At 43.6% G+C, this 16,094-nt stretch overlaps 1 protein-coding gene across 2 annotated transcripts in view; it reads left to right on the top strand.

The window, feature by feature from the left end:
* OMA1 (OMA1 zinc metallopeptidase) overlaps positions 1-16,015 on the top strand; it is a 30,838-nt gene extending 14,823 nt beyond the window's left edge. For both annotated transcript variants that reach the window (XM_014520866.2, XM_006025736.3), the window contains 2 exons: positions 3,704-3,853; positions 14,237-16,015. In XM_014520866.2, the coding sequence (XP_014376352.1) occupies positions 3,704-3,853; positions 14,237-14,455 (369 nt within the window). In that variant the 3' untranslated portion in view covers positions 14,456-16,015. The remainder of the gene's footprint in view (positions 1-3,703; positions 3,854-14,236) is intronic.
* Positions 16,016-16,094: the final 79 nt, after the last annotated feature.

Genomic DNA, 16,094 nt, shown 5'->3' with positions numbered 1-16,094 from the left:
GCCCAGAGGCAGGTGGGAGAGTAGCACTGTGGTTGGTCAGGGAGTTCCCATGTTGCCACATTGGGTATTTTTACAATTTTAAAAATTGTGACTTTTTCTGGCCATGTTTCTTCATAGAGCACGTCTCAGAATCCTTCTTTCATCCTTTCTGTGTTTTTTTTTTTTCTTGTCATCACAGTGCTGTGTAAAGTAGAATTGGGTAGTAAATGATTTTTAGATTCTGTGAAAATATTAGTGTCTTCACCAGTGTTCGTAGTCTGCATAAGGGTGAAGCAGACCTTTCAAAGTTACTTCAGATTGAGCCCGGTGCCCCTGTTGCCCACCTCTGAATAGCCAATTGGCCATGAGTTGGGGCTTCTCTCTGATGTATAGGAGACTGAGATTCATGTTTTAGCCCAGGGGTGCTTGAGCAGATCTGGCCCCTGATGTTGTGTTATTCAGCCCACTGGGCTTCTCACAGGTTTGAAAATTTGACAGTACGGGATCGGTGGCATTGTTCCCCTACTGCCAGGTTTCCAGACCCATGGAGAGCCCCATGGTCCAGATAGCATGGGCTTACACATTAGAGTGGGGCCTGATCCCAGTGCATGGCCCCACATCCCAGTCCCAGTGCACAGGGCTAGATGGGGGTGACATATGGCACCAGGACCCAATTTTAGTATATGGAATGTGATCCCAACACACGGGGGCAGTGGTGCCTGCCACTCAAAGGGCGTGTGTAGGCAGCAGAGGCAGCTGGCAGGTGGCTTCACTCCCCAATTAGGAGTCACATGGCTAGCAGGAGACTGTCTGATTGGGAAAGAAGGCTGAGCAGCTGACCATAAAAGCAGTCTAGAGCAGTAAAGCCTAGCAGCAGTTGTTGTAAGCAGCTGGAGGCAGAACATCATCCAGTTGGAGCTGCTGCTCATGAACACCCGGAGGACAGGGTAGGAACTATGGGGATGGCAGGAGGTTTCTGATCCTGGGCATGACCTAAAACTACACCCTGCTGGGGTTGGATGGTGTGGTGGTGCTCTTTGTGGCAGGGCAGCTTCTGGGAAATGCCACACCTGTGCCTCCCTAGTGAAGGGCGAGTATGGGGTGTCAGAAAGCCTCAGCCCTCTCTGCCTTGCGGGTTACCCTGTGGAGGGGAAGGGCTAGGGGAGGACACCCTGAGAGAAAAGCACAGCCACCCAGACCCACTGAGGGGTGTCTGTGGCAGAGGCCTAGGCCCACCATGAGGGTCCTGAGCCAGGGTTCAGTTAAGTCGACAGGCACCTGAGGCCCAAAGGGTCCAGGTATGTCAACAGATGTTTGAGACCTGCACAGCCGTAGGCTGAGTTAAGGGGCCCAGGTAAGTTGTCAGATGCCTGAGGCCCAGAGGTCTCAACAAGGGGGCAGAGTAGAGTTATAGGGACCCGATGGCAGTTAAGAGTAGGGCCTGAAGATGGCCTGAAGTGCTGCACATAAGCTGTCTGGAGTAATGGCCACAAGTAGCAGTGTAGAATAGGGCCCAAGACAGTCTGAAGGGCTGCATAAGATGCTGACTAGGCTAGCCACACCTGGCAACGCTGTAGAGTAGGGTCTGAAGACGGTCTAAAGGGCTGCACAGAAGCTGACCGGTATAGTTAGAATAGGGGGCCTCAGTGAAGGGCTGAGGAGTTAAAGGTCCAGGTATGTCCAAAGATGCTTGAGGCCTAGTTTGGGCCACTCTGGCCTAAACAAGGAGCCAGGGTAGTAGTGGAAAATTTGGATGCCATCTGCGAGGCATGGGACATGGTAAAAGGGAAGGTTCGGAGCTGCGTAATATGCCCTTGGCATTGTGCTTTAAAATGGGCAGCCTCCTGCTTTAAAAACAAACAACTTATTGTTTACATCAAGGCATGGCAGACGAGTATAGGTGGGCAGACTGCCCAGACAGGGAGGTGGGTGGGCCTGGTGCCTGGCCCTGCTAGTTACCCTGTTACAAATGAGTGTAGTTATGTTGAATACGGCAGGTCATCCAGACTCCAGAGTTGCTCCTGTGGCCACAGACGCTAGAATTAGAATAGCAGCAGATCCTAAGCTGCTTGCCAAAAAATTGGATATTATATCCTGTCTTTGTTTTTCCTCCCTTCCAAAAATTCTTTTCAGTCTTTTGAGTTTCCTCCAGTGGGGATTCTGGTGGTTGGGAGCAGGGGGGTTTAATTTGTTCGTCTCGGGTTCTACGCATAGTTGTTGTTAATAAACCACATCTTTCAGCTGCTTATGGTAGACTGAAACTAAAGAATTATTCAATTACCTTTTGATTAACCATTTGTGTGCCTAGTTAAATACCAAGTCTCTTCTTTAATTCAGGTGTAATTTTATTGAAGTCAATGCAGATACAGGGAGGGGTGTGAGGAGTAGCAGGCCCAGAAGCAAGTGAGTGACTTTATCTTAGCTGCAACACCCATTTCCTGTAGCTGCATCAGGGCTAAATCTGGCACTGCATACGAACTGTCATTTCCATCTGTGCATCTTCTTTGCATTACTTTATTAATGTAATATTAAATTTATTGTAACCCGGGCAGTACTCCAAAAGGTACCCCCTCTCCAATTGAAGGGATCAAAGCAGATGCACAAGCGCTGTGGGAGGTGTAGGGACCCTCCTCCTCCTATAGAGCAGAGCCAGACCACCACTGGGGACTTAATCATATACCTTTTAAAGAGGGAACAATACTGGGAACATAGCAGGCATAATCAGGGGGTATAGTGGACACTACAATGCCCCAAGGGGGCAGGATTCAACAGAAGTTAGAGGCTTACAATCATCGACAAAAGACAGGGTTAACAAAATATAAAACACAAACAGCAGAGCAAACAATACTGGTTGGGGAAATATAAAAAGGTACAAAATACAGAATGTCAGAGGACAAAGAAATATAGGGCCTAGGTCCTTGGAAGGGGAGAAAGGGGGAAACACAATGGCCCCTTTCCACTGCAAGAGGAATTTCTCCTTGTTAGCTCACTCACCCCAAGTCACTAAAGCTGGGACTTGAACTTGGATCTCCCATGTGGTAGTCAGAAACACTGCTACACAGCCACCAGTGCTGGTACTGCTCCAAGCTGCTAGGGGTCTTGACCTTCCTGGAGCCCCGGCCTCACGTCGAGCTGCCTGGTCTCTGATTGGAGGAGCTGGAAGCCAAGCTGGGAACCCCTCAGGTCGCTGCTCCGATCCTTGCTGAAGCGGGAAGCCTCTCCTGCTGGCCACGGCCTCTCGTAGGGGATCCTGGAGCCCAGCAGGAAGCCTCTCCTGCCGGCCACATGCCGTGCTGCTGAGTGTCCAACTGCTTCCTGCAGGTCCCGCCCCTTCAGGCTCTTCTGGGGCAACTGCTTCTGCCCCGCTGGCTCAGCTCTTGCCAGCTCTTTGAAGCTCCTTCCTCGTGGTCCCTCGCTGGTCTCTCCCTGAGTCAGCCGTGCTACCTCTTTTATCCCCCTCCAGGTGACCCAAGGGGCCAATCAGGGGACATGAGGGGCGAGTCTCTGGGGCCTGATTGGTGAGGAAAGGGAATCCCAAGTCCTCCAATCATCTTTTGCCCTTTCAAAACCCCTGGGCTAGGTCACTGCCAACTAACCCGTCACATTATAAAAAAGTTTAACAAGTGTCTTTTGTTTGACAGAAGCCTTGAAGAATTTTAAATAAAAAATTTAGGCTGTGGTTCTGACATGCATCACTGTTTCTCTTTCCTTTCTACTTTTTAAGGCTTGTGTGGATGTAAGAGCAAGCAGTGTATTTTGGCAGCAGATGGAATTAGCAGAAACCATTCAAGGACAGCCTAAATTACCAGAATGGCTCTCCACGCACCCTTCTCATGAAAACAGAGCTGAACATTTAGACCGGCTTATTCCAGAGGTAAGCAGAGATTGCAACTTTTTTCTGCAGAAGGCTGCTATAGTTTAGTGTTGATTCATGAGCTAATTTTTAGTATTGCCTTTATCTTGCTCTCTATCTTTGCAAAAAACTTTCCTTTATAAAATACTAACCTGCTCAGACCCTCCATTAGGTGAAGAGAAATTAAACCAATATAGGTAAAATGTAATTATTCTCTGGACTTCCTAGCTTTTCCCTGATTTTGATTAAGATGTACGATTTTTAATTTGTTAATTGCATTCTTTGTAATCAATACTGGCTTGATAAAGTAACACCGATCTTCTATGACCATTACTGCTGTTCTGCAAACCAGAATTGGCATTGGGACCCTAAATTATTTTCTCTTCACTTCCTGGCCCACTTGCCTTTAGGTTATCATGCCATGCCTTCTTGCTTTCTCTTACTGATGTGGGGTTGAACGTATCTTGAAGAGTTTTCCTTCAGAAGGATCTCAGATTCCCCAGTAGAAAGTTTCTTAATAGTCCTAGTAGTTATGGGGCTCTGTAGATGTTGTAGGCTGCTTTTATCTTTCCATTTCTCCGGCTGTTCCATTGCATGAGAGAGCAAATTCTACCTGACTAATGAAAGGGAGCTAATTCACATAACTGCCCATCCATCTGCAGCTTTGTCCTTTGTTCTTTCTTTCAAATGCCCACTTAAGAATGCCAAGTGAGTAACTGGGAATCTTTAATTTGCTCAGTTGCCTATTGGTAGCCGAAGCAAAAATCAAGCCCTATACGAGAAGTGGCTTTATACTTGAAAACGGTTCTGATTTCATTAGTGTTGGTTTGTGTACCATTCTTAAACGTGATACTTCAGCTATGGAAATGTATCATGGATGATCATATAGGTCAGACTTTCTTTTTATAAAAGAAATGAATGCTGTGACTGTCTGTTGTGACCCTTTAGAGCAGCAAATCTATTCTTTTTTCCAACACAATAAGCTTCATTTTGAAACGTCCTTCTTCGTTCCAAAACATGTGACTGCTGCCTATATTATTTTTTTTGCTCCTTGTCAACTACCATATATGGCCTTTCCTGTTTCCATGATGTAATGATTGGATGGGGATTTACTGGCATAGGGAATATAAAAATATAGAGACTTTGTATTACTTCCTGTGACAGAGAAGACTCTCAAGGATCCTCTTTTGGAGAGAGTGTAGTAAATGTTTTAAATGATGGCATAAGTCAAAATAGAGATTGAGGTAGACTGAAGAATGTCTAGACTCTTTTTTTTTTCAAAATACCTCACACCTAAAACCATCCACTTCAACTAGATCCCTCTGATTTTTTTTAAAGCTGTGAATGTTGTGAATGTTGAAAAAAATCCATTAGAGTAGCTGAAGTGGAACATGATGGTTGTTTTAGAGCCATCCTTGTAGTTGGATCTAACCTACAGGTGAAGAATCAGACTTATGAGGAGAGGTTGAGGGAACTGGGCTTATTTAGTCTGGAGAAGAGAAGACTGAGGCGGGTATTAATGGCAGCCTTCAGCTACCTGAAGGGTGTTTGCAAAGAGGATGGAGCTAGACTGTTTTCAGTGGTGGCAGATGAGACCATTGCTCCTTGTTCTGTCAGGTTGCGACAAGGGAAGTTTAGGTTGGATATTAGGAAAAAACTCTCTAGGAGGATAGGAAAGCACTGGAATGGGCTACCCAGAAAGGTTGTGGAATCTCCATCCTTGGAGGCTTTTAAGACCTGGCTAGACAGTCTTGGCTGGGATGATTTAATTTAGGGATGGTCCTGCTTTGAACAGGGAGCTGGTCTTGTTCTGTCAGGTTGCGACAAGGGAAGTTTAGGTTGGATATTAGGAAAAAACTCTCTAGGAGGATAGGAAAGCACTGGAATGGGCTACCCAGAAAGGTTGTGGAATCTCCATCCTTGGAGGCTTTTAAGACCTGGCTAGACAGTCTTGGCTGGGATGATTTAATTTAGGGATGGTCCTGCTTTGAACAGGGGGCTGGTCTAGATGACCTTCCGAGGTCCTTTCCAACCCTAATTTTCTGTGATTCTGATTTCTATTCTACTGATTCTTGACACTTTTTTTGTACAGGGTTTCTAGGGTAATAATTAAGTAGTGCTTTATCTGAGGTAGGATGCAGAATCTAAGAGCAAAAAGAAGTAACCTTATGACAGTGTGGACATTTACTCTATTACCCATGCTTGATCTCTTGTAGCTTACCAAGTTGAACACCCCTTTTTTTTTCCTGCACCCCAATCCTTTGCAAGAGCAGCCATTAGACAGGTGGAATGTCCTTGCAGTCTTCTCCCCTGTGATAGTTGAAGAAGAGGAACAAAGGCTTTATTTTATTTTCCCCTTCAAATGTCTCTGGAGTAGGGTACAAGCTGCATGCTCCCCAACATGAGTTCAGTGGAGAAGTGCAACTGATGCCTCCGCAGGTAGAGAGAATTATGGGAAGAGACATGGGAGAGGACTGATAGAGTATGTCTACATAGCATAATGCAGTGCTATGTACCTCTGAACAAGCTAGCTCTAGTCTTGGAAGTAGTTTATCTCTATAGCCAAGGCAGTGTCCCGCTTTTCAGGAGGAGAGATTAGCCCAAATGCAGCATCTTGCTAACACAGGTACAGGTTTCCCTTGCTTTATGCTGTACATATGTTCCTGGAAAACGGTGCATAACTTGAATTTGCATAAAGGGAACCCACTTTACAATGTAACAAATAGGGATACGTTCCAAGACCTTGACTGTACTGACCCCCCAGACGCATTTCTACCACTTTTTCCAGGACAATTTTTGTGCTCGCCAACAGCACACAGGACACACAAGCACAGGGCACTATCGTAATGGGGATGGCAACTACAGAAACACATGTCGCAGACAGCGAGCGAGGAGCACAGATCCACACAGGAAACTATATTTTGGTGTGCATCACTCCCACAATGCACCGCAGAAAGCAGCTGACTGTGGGCTTCCACCATACCGATTGCATAAGAGTGAATTTACCTCGCATATAACACATTTTTGGAATAAAAAGAGTCATCGTGTAAGAGCGAATTCACACATACTGAACCTGCATAAAGCGAGGGAAACCTGTATTCTGTTTCTAGTGTACATAGACTAGCTCGGTCAGGCCTAGCTCAGATATCTCTACATGGCAGTGTAAGGTGATGAGTGGTGACATGCTGCCACAGAGCTGTGTTGTCTCTGGGTTGGCTGGTTATCAGGGTTGGAAGTCCTACAGCACCATTCTCGCTTACCAGCAGCAGCTTGTTTTAGCATCCTTATGTTATGGTTCTCTCAGGAGAGCACATTCATCAGACATTAGGGTTCATCAATTATACAGGGAGGGAGTAAACAATAAAAGTTTTTTTTTGCAAGTGCCCTGGAATACATTTATTTGTTTTGTACAAACAGACCCAAGCAGCCATGCTTTGCAGTGCAGTTTCCTCTTGAGACCTCTCTGAGATGGTTCTGAAGGAGTCAGATTGAGCGCCAAGCAGTATAGCTGCATTAGTGTGGTGATCAGCATAGGCTGATTAGTCCTGCTGTGAGGCTAGTTATTAGGAGTGCACTGATAAAGATTTTCTTGGCTGATTAACTATAGCTGATTATTAACCAGCCATATTGGCTGATACTGACCCTATAGCTGATTTTACAGGAATGCAGCCCAGCAGCGTGGAGAGCAGCGCCTGGCTTGTAAGTTTGTGGTGGGGAAGGGGCATGGAGGGGGCCAGCTTGAGGTCCCCATGGTGAGGGAGGGAGTGGCTCAGGGACAGGTGCTGCCCAGCCAGGACAGTGAATGTGAGCCTCGGAGTGGGACAGACCCATGGGTGGCTCACCTGGGGGGCGTGGGGGAGGGGGGCGGCTCCCTGCCACTGCGTGCACCGCTCGGGAAGGCATGTGCCCCCAGATTTGTGTTCTAGGCGAGGGTGGGCATCTCACTGTGGGCTCAGGGCCAGGGGCTGTATCAGCCTCTACTTAGTGGGGAAGAGGGGGAAGGAGATGGACGGCGGCACTGTGGGGCCTTGGGGGCTATGGCCCTTGCCTTGCGCACAGATCTGGGGGGCACATGCCACCATCCCTCCCATGGGGATGCGTACAGCATCAGGGAGTCACCCCCCCTCCACTCCCCCACAACACCCCCTCCCCTGGAGGAGCTGCTTGTGGCTCCATCCCACTCCCAGGGTTGCATTCACCTGCTCCACTCCCTCCCTCACCGTGGAGGCCTCGAACTGCCCCTTCCCCCCACAGACTTACCGGCAGGAGCCTGCTCCCCAAGCTGCAGGGCTGCATTCTCGGCCGCGTGCATGAGCGTGGCTGCACGCATCCATGTGCTATAATTATCAGTAACATTGTAAGCTACATCAGCCAAAAAAAGTCAATTGCCGATAATTTTAATGTTCCTTTTATCGGTGCCGATCCAGTATGTCACCCATATATCAGTGCACCTCTGCTGATTATCCCAGGTAGAGTACCATGCTCATGTGATAGTACTGCTTCTGGTACTGAAGTAGCTTGGGCATCTCAGTGTACAACTATATTGTTTTGTGTTGGTATATTCTTGAAGGAGTTTCTCTCTCTCAAGACTGAAGAATCTCTGCTGTTTGCAACTAGCTCAAATGGTTTTGTGATTTTTGTGACATAATTATACAACTGTTAATGCAAACCAGCTTCATACAGATTGACAGGAGGAGCCATTACAAATGCATTTTTCTGTTTGTTCTTGTTTTTAAATCCCTGGATAACTTCATGGTAAAACTTGTCTAATTCAAATGAAATAAAAATAAGTTACTGACAGTATGTAACCTAGACATTAATATAAATTGTTTTCGTAACTAGAATGCTCATGTGGAAAATTGGAGAACATAGACATACATCAACCTTTTTCTATTTAACGATCTAACCATTTCAAAATACCACTGTATGATGCCACGATACAGCTATTTTAATGCCAATGTATTTTAATTTGCCTTTGAGCAAAACAAGATCAATCCATTATAGCTGTTTAATACTATGGTGAGTGGGGAGTCGAGCGGCAGAGAACTAGTACTGTAATCCACCTGGAGAATTGCACATCATGTGTAAAACTGATGCTGAAATATTCAGCCATCTACAAATTACAACATGTATTTTGTTTGCTATTTAGTTTGAGTTCTCCACCGAACAAAATTGAAAGGTAGATTTCTGCAATATAAGTTTGTGCCCTGTACTTTGGTGACAATCCCTCTTTCCTCAATCTTGTGAGTGTTAGTAAAATCAGGGTTGGACTGCAAAAGTGTGAACCACTCTTTTAAATTTGTAATTTTACAGTGTTCTCATTTATAGCAAACAGATCAGTTAGACATGACGGTAAACCTCAGGTACCATACTAGAAAATAGATGCAGGATCTGTGTTTATGCTGCGCAAACACTTCTTATTCTCCAGAATTTCACTTTGTCTGAGACATGAAGAAAAAGCAAATATTTTACTAGCTGGTATAATTGAATTGGCCTCTGAGTTGCATGAAGGTAACAATCTTGACAGTAACATTTTCTAAACCAGAGAAAAAAAGATAAGTACTTAGTCCTGGCACATATATATATGATGAGTGTCTGCTTCAGGTTAAGAACAAATGGGTTGTTACAAAAGTGCTATTTTGGGAGAAATGAGTTTTAGAAAACATGTTAGAGAAAAGGTGATTTTTTTCCCTCTTTGAAATGTTGTATTATTCGATTGCTGGTCAAAAGCTTTCAATCTATCATGATAATGTTAGAGCAGCTCTGACATGTCTTTTACTGCAGCTTTCCTTTTAAAGGTGGCTTTAATGTTCACAGCGCTATGTAATCTAAGTGTATTGATATGTAACCTAGTTATTGAGAGAGATGACCTACATGAGAGTAGTGGAATGACTATTATATGTCTATAAGCATTCAAGCAGGACTATCACCAAGAAGTCTATGGTCGCAGACAAGCCACACATCCCTTGCGTCCCAACAGCTTTGAGGATTTTACAATTTTTTCCAAACAAATTACAAGCCTTGTTCTGCCAAGGGCAGGAACTAAGAAGTTAAAGGGCTGTAAACAATTAAAACGACTGCATTCAGGGAATGAGTTGGGAGTGATTAAAAAGATTAAACATCTTTTAAAGGACTTTTCCCCCCTTAAGGTTGGAGAGAGACATGGTTTGTGAGCTGAGGGAACAGGCTATGCCAGATGGACTATAGGGTGTAGAGGTTTGAGAATCTGGAGTCTACCTTGATGCATTTGAAGAATATAGATATATAGTAATCTAAACATCCAGGACATGTTTTATTATCTTAAGATTAGTCTTTCTTGTCATTTTCTTGTTTTGGAGTGAGGTATGCTTTTTAATAAGTGGTTTAGGTCAGTGGGTACCACTGACACCACTCTGGAGGAAATGGAATTGTAGAAACACTGGACTGGGAGGAACCTGAAGAAATCGTCTAATTCTTCCCCCTGAACAGAGATAAGATAAGTAAGGCTAGAATAGTTCTAACAATGGCTTTTTTTACCTTATTTTTTAAAAGCCTTCAATGAAGGAGATTCCCCAACCTTATTGGGTAGGTCTGTGTTACCATTTAACTGCCTTGTAGTTAGCAAATATTTTTTTGATAACTTGCAAAATAAGATTTAGGTTGGATATTTATCCTTTCCTCAGTAGACACGGAAGACAATTGATCAATGTCATTTTTATAGTAGTTCCCCCCCACCCCACACACACACGCACACAAATGTAAAGGCTATTATCATGTGCCCCTAAGTCTTCTCTTTTTATACGTTTTATACACAAAACCCAGGTCCTTCAGCCTGTCATCACAGGTCAGGTTTCTGACCTCTTCTTTTTGTTGCTGTCTCCTGACCTCTTACCAGTTTGTGAACTGGAAATGTTAGCCAAACTTTCACCAGCCTCAACCAGAGCAGAACAGTTGCATGTTTTACATGTGACTCTGTGTTAAGATGTCCCAGAATTATAATTGCGTTTTTTTGCCAGAACCTCACATTACTGACTCAGAATCAGTTTGCAGTCAGATGTAACCCACACATTCTTTTCTGCAGTACTGTAGTTCAACCAGTTATTCCCACTTCTGTGTCAGTGCATTTGACTTATTTTTTCTCGGTGTTATACTTTGCACTTGTCATCTTTGAATTTCTGATTGTTCGTTTTTTGACCATTTCTTTAATTTACCCAGGTGAAAACTCTTCCCCACTGCTTGCAATCCCCTTTCAGCTAGTGTTATCCACAGATGTTGTGTCCTCTTTACTCCATCATTCAAGTCTTTAGTAAAAATATTGAATAAATCCAAGCCTCTGATGGAACCTGCTTGAAATGCTGTCCTCTTAACAGTGAACTATAGAGAAAGATCTCTTTGAGAGTACTTGCCAACCAGTTGTGATTTCATCCAGATCATATTTTCTGAGTTTGCTTGTAAGAATGTGAGACGATGTCAAAAGCCTGACTAAAGTCAAGATACCATATCTACTGATTCCCCATATCTACTAGGCCAGTTAGCTTGTCAGAAAAGAAAATTGGATTGGTTTGACATGATTTATTCTTGTCAGGTCCATGTTGTGTTTTTTTTATCACATTATCCTCTCAGTGCTTATAAAATGACTGTTTAATAATTGTTTCTCCTACTTTTCTGGGTATCAGAGTTAAGCAGACTGGTCTTTAATTCCCTGGCTTCTCCTTTTTAAAACTAGGTACCACATTTCCCCTTCTCTAGTCCTCTGAGATTTCTCCCATCATTCATGAGGTCTTGCAGATGTTTTCTTATGGTTGAGAGATTGCTGTGGCTTTTTTCTTAAGTGTTCTGGGTGAATTTCATTGGATTTGCTGATTTCCAAGGGGCTCACTTAGCTAATCTGCTCCTTCCCTATACTGGCCAGTGTTTTTGTCCCTTGTTAAAATTGTGTTGGGGATTTAGTCACAATTTACCTTTTTTTCTGAAATGCAAGCAAAGAAGGCTCTGAATACTTCAGTCTCCTATGTTGTCCATTGTATTTGCTTTTCTTCCTCTTTAAGTAATGGAGCTCTACTTTCCCTTGTCTTGGAACTGTTTCTGCCAATTAGCCTTTCTGATTTTTATCCTTAAGGTCATGCTTTTCCTTTTTTATCTTCAGAGTTTTGGGGTTGGGACATGTCAAACTGCTGAGGGACTCGCATTTGGTACAGAGGACTGCAATCCATGATCTGGTCTGAGAACAGTAGAATCATGCAATCCTGTCCTGAAGGCAGTGTTGGCTTGGGGCCTGGAAGTGGTGAACTTGAAATGACCAGGAAGGATCAGAGGTGGAATTACATATGGCTAAAAATTATGCTGTGACCAGGGCCTGCACACAGCCCTTTGCCACAGTGACCATCTATAACTGACTGAGAGGAGGAGGGTGAGGTGCCAAGCAGCTTCACAGACAGTTGTGCTCCAGCCAGTGCTGCTGTATGTGACTAAGGTTAAACTGATTTACAAGCCAGATTCGTAGATCTCGCATTAGTCAGCAAGTACAGTTATGTCTATGCCTATGGCAATATGAAATACCAGCTGATCTTCGTTTTGAATGGCTTCTCTTTTGGAGTGCAGTGCAGTACTCTTGTCTTAATATTAGCCTCCGAAATATGGTAGCAATATGCCTGTAGTCCCTAGGCACATCCACGTATTCCAGTAGTTAAAGTCTTTAACTTTGGGATAGTGGCCTTGGTTCTTTCCAGGGTCTTTGGCCTTAGTAATTGCTTCTCTGCCATTTATTCTGGCTAAGATTGTTCTTTCCAGTCTGTGAAACACATTCTTAATGTGGTACTGGTAAGCCGTATGAATTTCTTTGGAAGTTGTCCTCTCACGTAAACTGATGTGGTTGGTTGTTGGAGGCTAAGTTTTCTGTGTAGCCCTGAGTTGCTGGATTTGTACCTTCAGTATCACACTCAACTTCAAGTCAGGCGGGATTGACTGCATGAGGATGCTGTATCTACAGGAACTTTTATTCTTTCCGGAAGACTTTTTAAACAGGTAATAATTCTACAAGGTTGTGTGTGTGACTGGCACAAAACACCTGTGCCAAGGTGGGGACTGGGAGAAGCACCAGTGGCACAGGTGCAGGCAAAACCACCCTGTTCTTCAGGCCAGATTCAGTGACTTCATGGGCTGGATCTGGCCCGTGGGTCATATGTTGCTGATTCCTGTTCTCTGTATAGTAAGGAAGTGGAGGTCTTCATCTCCACTTGGTGCGAATGTTATCCCTGAGATACTGCATGGACTTCTAATGTTGTGAACTCCAGTATTTCAGATAGGCGAGCCCAGGAAAGTAAGATAGGCATTGTGTAGCAAGAAAACTAGAGATTTAAATTGTTATATTAGTTTAAGAGGATTACATTGTCCTTTCCAAGTTATAACCTAAATAACTATATATATTTTTTTTTCTTGCCATGAATAACACTGCCTGACATTGATGCAGGCTTGCAGCAGCTTATGTTCTACAGAGGAACAAGAGAACACCCTTGGGTCTGTCATTACAAATGTCAGTTTAGAAATTAATTGGTCACTGAAGCAGTGGGATACGTACAGTGAAATTTGGTGAATACTTGGATTATCATCTTGCAAAACATCCAATATCAAATGTCTGTTTTTATTTATAATTTGACTTGACTTTTTTTTCTAACTAAGAGAAATATGTGTGTCCTGAACCTAGAACTCTGCTTGTGGTGAATCAGATTGTGTAGATGAGAAAACACTTCTCACGTCACTGGAACTTGTCTTTTTCCAAAGGCCTGCAGCTGCCATTAAATCCTGTTTGGTTTTTTAGGCTCAGAGAACTTGCATTCCTTTACTGAAATGAAAGGATTTTTCTTAAGGGGGAAAAATGGTTGCAGAATCTCTTTGGAGAGGGGAATATTAAGCTATACTCTTCCTTTTTAAAAAAGTGCAGTAATGGTCTGTTCATGGCAGTCTTTTTGAAGGATCTGAATTAAAACAAAACAAAAAAAGCAGTAAACCCTTCCCTGCAGATGCTTGGAAATCTCCTAATTCATCCCTCACTCAATCTTGTAGCAGGGCCTGCATACCTAGTGACTTAGGAAGATGGTGGAGGAGCACAAACTGTTATAGCAATGTTCAGTCCACAGTGCAATCTTGGTCTGTTGCATAAGATCAACTAGAGGTGAATGTTTCTTCCCTTCCCTCTTCCCTTCCCTTTCTAAGGAGCAGCACTGAATTCCTTGATTAAGCACATCTCTAAAGCCATCGTGCACTGCTGGTATGAACCGTTTTTGTCTGTCATTTCTCCCTAATGCAGTGCATAATGGTTAGAGTTATAGCTGTAAGTCAGGACAACTCTGAGAATTACCAAATTTTCTTTGCCTACAATGCTACTTGAGTACGTTTGGTTTGATTTTTTTTTTTCTTTTTTCACAGGCTCTTCAACTAAGAGAGAGCTGCAAATGCCCCTCTCTTTCTGGACCAGATCCTCGCCTCATTTTTAGACTTAACATGCAGCATCTTCTGAAAGCATCTAAAGATCGAGAAAGCCAAAATGCTACCGAGCAAGGTCTAACAAAGGTGAAAGTGGAGTTTCCTCCCACTCAAAAGATGGAAAATATTCCAGTAGCTTTTGCAGTTAAACCCACAGATTGAAAGGAAAACTATTCATCTGAGAAACTTGTAAAATTTGCTATCCCACCTTTTCCTGCAGGACTTTGGGATAATAAAATAGTCAGGACAGCTACAAATCAAATTTGTGCCTATGTGGTGCCAAAAATCCTATGAGGCAAATTGTCTCTGAGCCACAAACAAGACCGGCTGGCCAGTATTCTTTGTGTCCAACCTTCTGGGGCTCTCCTGCTCTGTGCAGTGAGAAACTCTGGCCACACAGGGAGAGCTGTGTATTGGAGTAGTGAGACTTCTATTCATCATGGGATGCTAAAAATAAATAATTTCACTGGGGAAAAATAATCTCCGTACAATTGAGTCGCGCAGTATAATTTTCAGCTTTGTCAGGCTCACCTTGATCAAAGGACAGATAAACCAGAAGCCTCTCTAAAGCAGAATAAATAGTACAGTCTTCATCACTTAAGTTGCCTGTTTTAGCTTGCTGTAATTTGGGTTAGATCCTCCTGGCTTCATTTAAAAAATAATGAGAACTCACTGCCTGTTCCATGTATAAAATGTTTTTAAAAATACTAAGCTGAGAAGCAATAAAATGGCCAGTGGGCTGGACACAGCCACCTAATTGGATGGTTTTCTGCAGGATGTCTCCTTTTTGAGTGCATTTTAGAATATGAGTTGATTCAGCATTTCTCGTTAAAGCAAACTTGTGCAGACTTGTCTTTAAAAGTGAAATCAGGAAGTATATGAAGGAATCTTAAAAAATCTGTGGTTAAAAACTTGTGGACTTGTGGGACTGGGATAGTTTTTACAACCACACTGTGCAACCACAGTGCCTTTTTAAAACATCGAGATGCCTCTCCAGAAGTCAGATTTGCTTCTGTGTCTGCTGGTTTGGACATACCAGTACCTGGCTGTTGTACAATGCATTACCACTTCATAATGCATTAGGTAGTCAGTGGATACAAGAAGACTACTAGGCCATAGAGCTGCAGATGCTGCACCTAATGGTAACAGGTGATTTTTTTTTTTGGTTTAGGAAGCTATTGCTATAGAAATTAAATATAGAAATGAATAGCCTTCTAAGTCTGTCCCTTTCATGGGGGTGATGAGGATCATAATGATTCCCACTGTGGGGCCTTAGTTGGAGTCCATCAGGTAGAGAAGGAATTGTAAGGAGATATTTTCAAAATGGAGCTTGGAAAGATGCGTGAAGCTATGCCCTTTTCCCATTGCTTGGTCTGCTTTTCTGATTGAAGGGTTTAGTGTGACCACTCCATTGGCACAACTGGTTGGTGATTCCTAGTGCTAAGTTTGACTGAGGAGCTGCTTAATGGAGCTTATCTGGGAAAAATACAGAAAATTTTCCTTGTGGACTGTTAGGGAGGGAGCTGTCTGCCTTTTCTTTTTTTTCCAAAACACCTGGATGCAGTTCCTTAAAAAGGTCTGGAATCAGGTGGAGTAGGCAGCAAAGCATTAGGGCTGTGCAAAGCTTCAGTAGCTGATTAGATTCGGAGGAGATTCAGCCCGATTCGAGGACCAAATCTCTGAATCTGAATCGAATCGGGAGACCAAGTAAAAGCTCAAAATCGATTTGGAAAAGCTTCAGAAAAGATTTGACTGATTCAGAGATTCGACCATAGGCTACAGGCAGCTGACAGCTGCCTCC

This window comes from Alligator sinensis, unplaced genomic scaffold (genome assembly GCF_000455745.1).
Source record: "Alligator sinensis unplaced genomic scaffold, ASM45574v1 scaffold941_1, whole genome shotgun sequence".
In the NCBI taxonomy this organism is placed as follows: domain Eukaryota; kingdom Metazoa; phylum Chordata; order Crocodylia; family Alligatoridae; genus Alligator; species Alligator sinensis.
The sequence above is the reverse complement of the archived record's forward strand: the minus strand, read 5'-3'. Positions and strand labels throughout refer to the sequence as shown.